Below are 9,722 nucleotides of genomic sequence, written 5' to 3' on the forward strand. Positions count from 1 at the left end.
CAGAAATCCACCTGCCTCTGCCTCCCAAGTGCTGGGATTAAAGGCGTGTGCCACCACTGCCCAGCTTCCAAATGAAATTTTAAACTATAATTGAGCTTTTTATTTTGTAGGATGCTTATATCTGTAAGTCTGAGTAAAAGATATATAAAAATTATTTATAATAATAACAAATTGTTTCAAAACAGAATGTTATGTATGTTTAAAAGCTTAACGTAAGATTTTATCATGTGTGTGCTTTTGTGTGTGCCTGTGTGTGGTGCTTGTGCTATGTGTCACACACAAGTAGCCTCTGATTGTCTGGAGCTGAAACTGTATGGACATGCAAGCCACCCAGTGTAAGTGCTAAGACATAGACTTTGGTCCTGTGACAAATCAGCAAATGCTCTTAACCTCTGGGCTGTGTCTCCAGCCCCAAGCTTTTAATTCTAAGAACACATTTAATTCTAAGAACATATTTCCCTATGTTCTTTGCTAATAACTTATATTTTTGTTTTGTTTTGTTGTTGTTGAAACAAGGTTTCCCTGTGTAGTCTTGACTGTTCTAGAATTTACTCTATAGACCAGGCGGGCCTTGTACTCAGAGATCTGTCTGCCTTTGTCTCCTGAGAAAAAAATTTTAAAATACTAAATCTTATTGAAATTTATTTTTGTATTAATGGTGGTTTTACCTTATAACAGTTTTCAAAAAAAAATTACTTAAAATATTTTTCTTTCTCCATTATTTTGAAAGGATTTATGGATAAGTAAGAATTCAGTATAGTGTGAACGTCTAATGAAACATCTGTGTGTAGAAGGACATGCAAACACACATGCCCAAACTCACTAAGGCTTCTCTCAAAGCCTTGTCAGTGCACTGAGGCAGGTGTCTTTTCTACCATAGGGCTACTTAGATTAGCTTTTTAAAGGTCTGATGATTAGAAAAGCAATCAACTCTTTAATCTTCTAAGAAGTACTTTGAAAGGAAATCTAAAAACATTATAACGAGCTTCCTAAATCTACTCCTCTTGCAAGGTTATATTTTTATGGATTCCAGGTTTGCATGACGAGTACTGGTAAAAGCGCCTCTTAAAATACTAATCGGGCTCTGCTTCTGGTGGTGGGATGCGTTCCCACTGATGCTAGGAAGCTTATGTTAGGTTTGCTTTCCCACACATAACAATTATAAACCCTGAAAAATACACAAAAAATATATTTGAAACAGTTTTGCAGGCTTGGAAACTGAAGGTTCTAGGGGAGTAGGCCCCTTCTGAAGGCAGAAAATAGCTCACGGATTAATCTTATATCTATGCATCTATGTGCCCAAAAGCGTGCCCCCCCCTCCATATGGGGACCATAGACCACAACCGTAAGCCATTTAGTCTCCCTGGGTTAAAAGACAGAATCCGAGACAGAGAGAGGGGCTGGGTGGATAGAAGGACATTTCCACACATGAAAGAACTACACTAATGGGAAAACCAAAATCTATGTCAAAACAACACCGAAGTCTTAGCCAATCCATAAGCTATGTGACTGGGGGAGGGTCCAAGAGGCAGTGGGAACAATGTCCCAGCAACAGGAAGAATCTGGAGCCCAGGCCTAAGCAAATTAAATGCTTCCCAGAACAAAGCTTGGCACACTTCAGAGCAAGGATGACATAATCCAGCGTCTCTACAAATACATCAATATCTAGGATATGATTTTAAAAATTATTCCACATGAGAACATGACATACAGTCAACAGAAAAAGCAATAAATAGAAACTGACTCCAAGATGACCCACATGTTGGGTCTAATATAAAATAAATAAGTGGGTGTGTAACTTACTGAAGCCTATCAGGCTGACCAGTGTGTAATTAGAGGTTCAGAAGAAATGAGTGAGAAAAGATGCAGGAGAAACAAACTTTGAGGAAACAATGGCAACAAAAGTCTAAATCCACGGTAAACTGCTCAAGGACACAACGTGCTCTTCAAGAAGACGAGAAAAATGATATATTAAATATATGAAACAATTGACAGGATGGAGTGCTGGTTGTTTGTTTGTTTGTTTGTTTTTTGGTTTTTCGAGACAGGGTTTCTCTGTGTAGCCCTGGCTATCCTGGAACTCACTCTGTAGACCAGGCTGGCCTCGAACTCAGAAATCCACCTGCCTCTGGGTCCCAAGTGCTGGGATTAAAGGCATGCGCCACCACCGCCCGGCTGGAGTGCTGGTTTTAAAGGGCTGAAAAAAGAAACACCCTAACAATTCAGAATATTATACAAGACTATCCTTGAAGATAAAGGCCAAAATAAAACTGGTTTTCAAAACAACGAAAACAGAAGAAAAATGCTGAGAGCTGATTCTGTGAAATGCTAAAGGAAGTTCATTCATCAGCCTAAAAGTGAACAGAAACGATGGCAAACATTTGATAAGCAGGACAGAGTAAGATAAAGGTATTTAAAACAAAAAGATTGTGCTTATTATGCATTTAATGATACACATACGGAACACACCATAAGACTAGTTTAAAAAGGCTGTCCTATAAATGGTCATCTTGACACAGCCTAAACTCACCTGAGAAGGGAGTCTCAATTGAGGGATTATCAAGAACAGATTGGCCTGAGAGCAATTCTGTGAGAGACTGTCTTGATTACTAATGGCTACAGGAAGACACAGCCCACTATGGGTAGCATCATTCCCTAGGAAGGTCCTGGGCTGTGTAAGCAAGCTAAGCACGAGCCCACACAAGAGCCCGCAAGCATTGTTCCTTCACTGTTTCTGCTTCAAGTTCTAGCTTGAGTTCCTGCTCTCACTTCCCTCAGTGAAGGACTGTGGACTGGAATGTGAGCCAAATAAGCTCTTTCCTCCTCTAAGCTGCTCTTGGTCAGAGTGTTTTAGCACAGCAACAGAAAGGAAGCTAGAACAAAGGCCAACCGGTGGCAAATGAAACTATGCTTTTACAAAGCTCTCACATTTTGCACCCAACAGTATTAACTCTGAGCTAATGGTAATAAGCCAAGAAGGACATTATAATCACTACATTAACCACAAAAACTAGAGACACAAAACTATAGTAGACGTTTTAAAATTTTTTACTAAAACAAGCCAAATGTAGTGGCAAGTGTTTGTAATCCCAGCACTCCAAAGTCAGAGGCAGGAGGATGAAAGATGTAAAGCCAGCCTGTGCTCAAGAACGCAATAGAGAAATAGCAATGTAAATACAAATATACAAAAATCTTTAGGAGAGAATCTCTTTAAAAGCCAATCTTAGTGGGGTAGTAATAATCCTAACACTTAAGAATCTGAGGCAGAAAAATCAAGAGTTCCAGGGCAGCCTGGCTACAGAACGAGAGCCTGTCTTCAAAAATATTTCATTTCAATTTCAGTCACATTTTACTTTGTAACTTACTTATATATTTGGTAACTTGTTCTAATTTTGAGTCCACCTTTGATGAAGTTGATCATATTTTCATCCTGAAAATAATACAATTAAATAATTAGAGCACTTAGGGGGAAAGTTAAACAGTATGTATTTGTGGACTGAGAAGTGGGTGTGTGTGTGTGTGTGTGCACGCGCGCTGCTATAAATAAAATCTAGAACATGCTAGGTAAAGGTACACTCTACCACCAAGTATGCTCTTTAGCCCCAAATCCTGTATTTTGACTGCATTTGATATATGATTCTTGCTTTGCATTTGCAATATATCATTTTGTAATTTTCTTATAAGTTTGAAGTTAGTGAAAACACATTTTTAAAAAGCTTCCATTACTTTGTATTTCTAAGGACATAATCCTCAAAAAATTGGGGCCAAATATAGTCCAAAGCTATATCAATGGACACCCACCATCCACTGAGAAATACTTTTCTGGGCTCAGTGGGACCCAGAACCTTTGGCTACACAAATACGGAACCTTTGGTTACACAAATATATTCTAAGACCAAACTCTTGCATCCACCATACCCAGTGAATAATAGTTCTTCTTTCAGTGGTGCTTGGACAAGAAGTCTACTTAACATTGTAAGTTTCTTTTTTAAAAAAAGATTTTTTTTTTTTGGTATGAGCTGTCTTTCGGTAGCTGTCTTCAGACACACATCAGAAGAGGGCATCAGATCCCATTACAGATGGTTGTGAGCCACTGTATGGTTGCTGGGAATTAAACTTAGGACCTCTGGAAGAGCAGTCAATGCTCTTAACACCTGAGCCATCTTTCCAGCTCCAACACTGTAAATTTCACTCATATAAATTTGCAGACCAAAAAAAAAAAAAAACACTTAAGTGGTTGTCACTAATATGCAATTTGAGGGTAGAAGACCTTTTTACTTCTCTGTGCTTGAGGGTTGTCACTCATGAAATTGAGGCAGTTGGCCTAGATGAATGTCATTTCTAGGATCAGCATTCTAAGAGTCTCCTAATAAATACGCCAAGTAATCAACTGAAAGACATTATGTTAATGGTGCTGACCAGAGACAGGCCCGCACTCTGACACTCCTAATCTCAGACACTTTTGAAGCCATAAGACAAAAACAAAAAAACCTATTTTTAGTTTACTATTCTCATTAACTACTTAAATATTTAACATTACTATTTTTATACACGTCTGTAAATACAAAATTTAGTATACAACTTAAATTTTATGTTCTTATTTAAGAATTATTTTCAAATATTAAGAAATTTTAATTTTACATATTAAGAAATTAAAATTTTAAGATATTAAGAAATTTTACATATTTTAAAATATTAAGAAATATAAATAAAAATCTTATTTATATTTACACAAGTTCATATACAAGCCAAAAATAAATTTCTTGGGCGGGATTAAAATCAAGTAATGATTATTTTATTCCATGATTCAGTAAACACCGACCAAATGCTTATTTTGTGATGGGCACCTGAATGCAAAAGCAACATGATGTGCTGAATGACCGGGCACGCGCCAAGATTGAAGGCAGACGCGCCATGATGGAGGCAAGCGTGGGGTAAGATTGAAGGCAGACGCGCCATGATGGAGGCAAGCGTGGGGTGTCAAGAAAACACAAAGTGGGAATGGAATCAACCAGAAAACCAAGAAAGTACAAGGACAGACCCCAGGAAGGAAGGCAAAGGAAACCTCAGCTGGACACAGCAGGATGCATTAAAGACCATGCTGGGCCATCTGCAAGTACAGAGATGAAAGCTAACACAGCAACTCTTTGACCCCTGTGGTGAGCCAGGGTCAGTAGCACCTGAGGACAGCCCTTGAAACCCCTTCCCAATCTGTGATAGATATTCTGATACAGAACACTGGCAGAGTCCACGAAAGCCATGAAATGCAGAAGCAGAAAATAACAAGGTGAGGGGCTCCTTTCTGAGTGAGAATCAATCGCAGAATGCAGGATGAACTAAAAGTAAAAAGAAACCAGGGACAGTCAACCCTTCAGGAGCTGATGAGCACTACTGCAGGAGCCACGATTCATGGTGGGTGCACGGAGGAAGGGGTGGAGCTTATGAGTAACTGCAGGAGCTCATGGTGGTGGCAGCATGGGAAAAGGGGTGGAGCTGCAGATCCTTACCCAGCCAAAGCACAGCTACACAGGCAGACATGAGGGAGGAGGCGTGGACACCTCTAAGATGCTGGATTTCAAACCCTCAGTTACAAAACAAAGTTGTAAACCTAAAAAACCTGTCAAATCCCCCACTTGGAAAACACATAAGGAGAAAAGTAAGGGCCTCCATGACTCACATCGTGATGTTACTGACATGGCGAGAATGCTGTAGTCAACGCCTGGGCAATGTCCAGGGCTTCAGGGAACAAGACACTACCCTGATTCAGTCTTACTGAGCCAGAATCTAAGCTAGCATGTTAACTTGCAGGGGAAAAAAATACCACCACTACACTACCTCAAAAAAAAAAAAAAAAAAATGGAGAAGTAACTTTCAAAATCATTTAAAACCTTGAGACTGTTTCTGCTTGCTTATCATCTCTACTCCCACCCTCACTGGGATATCACCATCATCGGGTCATAAGGTAAAATACATGTTTCTAATAAAAGCATTGACGCACACACATGGAGGCAAAGGGTAAATTTTAGGATCTCATAATGACTCCTTGACTTTTAAAAGCTGTTCTGGCCAGGTGGAGACCAGCACTCGGGAGGCAGGGACAGGTGATCTTCACTAGTTCCAGCCCAGCCAGGGCTAAATAGTGAGACCCTGTCTGGAAACAAAAGTTAAGAAAGGGGAATGAGGATTAAAGGGGTGGGGGTGGGTAAAATGTGAAGGGTCCCTGGAAAAAGGAGATACGCACGTACACCTGATCATCGCACGTACACCTGATCATCGCAGAAGCAGGGGATACAGTGAGGGATTGGCAGAGGCTAGAGGCCTCCTCAGCCTGCAGCACACATGTGCAAACTGAAGTCCTCTGCTCTCACACTAAGAAGAATCCTGAAAGCCATTTGAAACAGACACTGAGGAGATATGAGTGGGAATACTGCTCTCCAGAGCCTTCTTTCAGGCAATCCTTAGGGCGGGGTGGTGGGGGGGTTGGAGATGGGACACAAATATCTTTTATTACCACTCTAAGCTTCAGTGCTAACACAGGATCAGCAACACTTACTGTTCTCTGTACAGTGTTGGCAGGCTTCCCACCCAACCCCAGGATTCAGCCAGATGTTTATTACCTGCACAAACGTGAGTGCTGCTTTCTGTAGGAGACACTCGGCGTAACAGATTTCAGCATGCATTTCCTCTATTAAAAACAAATAAAAATTATATTAAGACACAGTAGTTTTCTAAAACATTGTGAAAATCGTGGAAGATAAATAAGCCCAAGAGAGACACAAAGCCCGAGATTGCGCCCATGCTGCCAGAAAAACAGAATGACTTGTTCCTGGATAATCCTGGATCGTGTGAGCTGTTAAGGAAGTCATCTTCAGCTCCATCCAACATTAAGAGCAGAGTGAGGCTCAAGAAAAGGGGGAAACCAACTGTTTGTTTGAGCAGGGTCTCACTTTGGAGCCCAAGCAGTTCTGGAACTCAGTAGTCCAGACTCTCCTTCAACTCATAGCAATCCTCTTGCCTCAGCTTGTTGGTACTATAGGCATGAATCACCATGCCTGACTGGGGAAACAAATTTTAAAGCCCTTTTGAGAGAAGAAAACTTACCTTAAAAAGTAACATAAACATCTAGCAGTTATACAGATTGAAAAAGTTACTTAAGCTTATGAATCCAAGCTTCTAAATGATGACGGCATGGTCATCATGACAATGAGCAGAGATATACTCCACTCCCTAGAGATGTAGGAAAACGACTGACCTGTGTGCACAAGTCAGGGCTCCTTAGAAACAACAGAAAAGCCAACCTACAGTGAGCTCACACCTGAACACAAGCACCGGGCGCTCACAAACAGGAGTTACCAGGGCCATGCCAGCCAGCGATGGATGCATGCGCCACCCAACGGTGTCCTGTGTCCTGGACAGCCTGCTATATTTGCAGAGATCAGAGAGAATTTTATGTTTCTGCGTAAACAAAACCATCAAGATTCCTTTCTCCACGGGATGCAGATTTGTTGTGTTAAGCAAATGAGCTTGGAGGAAAGATTCTGCTTCGTGCTAGCTTAGGGTGCTGTGCAGGCAGGCTCGCCCTTCCTCTCCTCATTTATAAGGCCCAGTGATAATGTTTCTACTTTGCAACCATGGATTGAATGTGTATTGCCTGTAGCGCTCACCAGACACACACAGTCAGTCTTGATGGATGCTGGCAACTTCCACCATTATTGGCTTTGGCTCATGCCTGTGCTTCCTGGTTAAGGTTCAGAAGAAGGCACAGGGCCTTTTCGAGTCAACTAGTGAGGCAACACGAGGCAATCTGCGTCACTGGGAACACTGTTGACCAAACTAGGTAAGACGTATATTTTCCTTCATTTTCACATGCATGACCCATGGGCTCTCTCATACAGACTCAACTTAAATGTTCATTTTGTGAGAAGTACTATGCAGCTAAGTTCCTCAAAAACAGACAGAGAGATGGGGTGGAGGACACCACCAGGACATGGTGCTGTCTGTGTGCATCCTGGCACTGCCACCAGTCCCGACCCAGTCTCTGGGACACCTTCCCTCAGAGTATGCCTCTGGATTTTCAGTACCTTCACGGGAATTCCAGCTAGCAGATTATTTTCACCACCTGACTAGCCTCTTCCTAGGTAACTGCTATGACGTGACAACCATCTGGGGTTATGAATGCCAAAGACCACCTTGAGAACAGATGACTGACTGGCCTGGGGCAGGTGAGGGGGAAAGGTTAGCGCTGGTAGAGGACCAGAAGATAAAAAGGCAAGACAGTGCAGGCGCCCTCCCAAAAGGGCAATGGGGCTCCTCTGGCTAGCATGGGGTACCTGAAGGGAGGAGAGGGCGGCAGGCTGACACAGGGGCAGTGCCCAAGGCTACAGCTGGCCTGACCCAGTAAGCTAAGCAGCGGATCCTCATCAAGGCCTGAGCAGAAGGGCGACTAGACCAAAGACCGACAGACTTTGGTATCCAGTAATACAAAGGATACGTGACAAAGCAGGGAGAGTTTGGATTCTGTAATTCACATGTAAGTATTCTCCCTATCAACTCTCTTTCCACACCCTAAGCTTTGCACCTCACCGAAACTTCATCGCACTCTCTGGAGTCAGCTGACATGAAGCTATTCAGCACCAGACACCAGTCTGGGAGGAGAGGAGCAAGTGTGCTCCGCTCTAGGTCCATGAAAAACTCCATGGAGATACTCATTCTTGAATACAGCTAGAAACTGGGCCATGTAAATAAATATTACCAACAGGAAAGCAAATCCTATACCAAAGCTGCAGCGTTCTGCCCTGTTGTTCTGGTTTGTTTTCTGCCAACCTGTTATAAGTTAGTTATCTAGAGAGAGGAAACGCAATCAAGAAACTGACCTCCATCAGACTGCCTATAGGCCAGTCTGCGGAGCATGTTCTTGAAGGATGATTGGCCCAGCTGGTGGTCCTGGGTGGTATAAGGAAGCAAGCCAGTACACAGTGTTCCTCCATGGCATGGTTTCTGTTTCAGTTCCTGCCTCCAGGTTCCTGCCTGGGCTTCCCCTGAAAATGGACTGTAATGTATCCTTCCCAAGTTGCTTTTGGTCATGGTGTTTATCACACCAATAGAAAGCAAACGAAAACACCCTTCAAACTCCAAGTCTGTTTAGGTTGCCCTCACAGACAAAAGCAATGGAAATAACATGCAACTTAATGTGTTTTGCTTTATTCCTTCACTATGACTGACGTACATTGAGTAATTTCTTCACCAGCATACACCTTAATCGTAAATTCCTTAGTCCATGAATAAAATTCGTGGTGCACTCAAAAGCTAGCTAAGCACATCCTTTCTGTACTAGTTTAAAGATATAGTTCAGAATAAGCTACCGACATGGGCTAGTTAATTTTTCAGTATTTAGTAGAAAGTCCAGATTTCCTAACTTGCCCTGTTTAAAGGCATCAAGGGAGAACCAGAGCATAGCGTCGCTGACTTTCCACACATGATCACTCAATGTTTCCATCAGCCATGAAGGCGTTTCCTAGGCCCAGGCAGGACAGCATGGGGACAGCAGGCAGAGCAGGGGTTTAGGAAAGCAGACTGCTCTCCATGCTGCTCTGACAGCTGGATCACCTTGCCCTTTCCCTCTGTGGACATCAGTTAAACACACAGGGGCTTGGGGGAGTTAATGCTAAGGAATGTGCCAAGAGAGTGCCTGGCACACAGAGAACACTCAAAAAAAAAAAAAA

At 42.2% G+C, this 9,722-nt stretch overlaps 1 protein-coding gene across 3 annotated transcripts in view; it reads right to left on the minus strand.

Moving 5' to 3' along the window:
• The window catches only part of Ttc39b (tetratricopeptide repeat domain 39B), a 97,979-nt gene that overhangs the window by 28,097 nt on the left and 60,160 nt on the right, over window positions 1-9,722 (minus strand). For all 3 annotated transcript variants that reach the window (XM_031377761.1, XM_031377762.1, XM_031377763.1), the window contains 2 exons: window positions 6,618-6,685; window positions 3,366-3,430 (listed from right to left, as the gene is read on the minus strand). In XM_031377761.1, the coding sequence (XP_031233621.1) occupies window positions 3,366-3,430; window positions 6,618-6,685 (133 nt within the window). The remainder of the gene's footprint in view (window positions 1-3,365; window positions 3,431-6,617; window positions 6,686-9,722) is intronic.

The sequence above is a fragment of the Mastomys coucha genome, unplaced genomic scaffold (genome assembly GCF_008632895.1).
Source record: "Mastomys coucha isolate ucsf_1 unplaced genomic scaffold, UCSF_Mcou_1 pScaffold18, whole genome shotgun sequence".
NCBI lineage: Eukaryota > Metazoa > Chordata > Mammalia > Rodentia > Muridae > Mastomys > Mastomys coucha.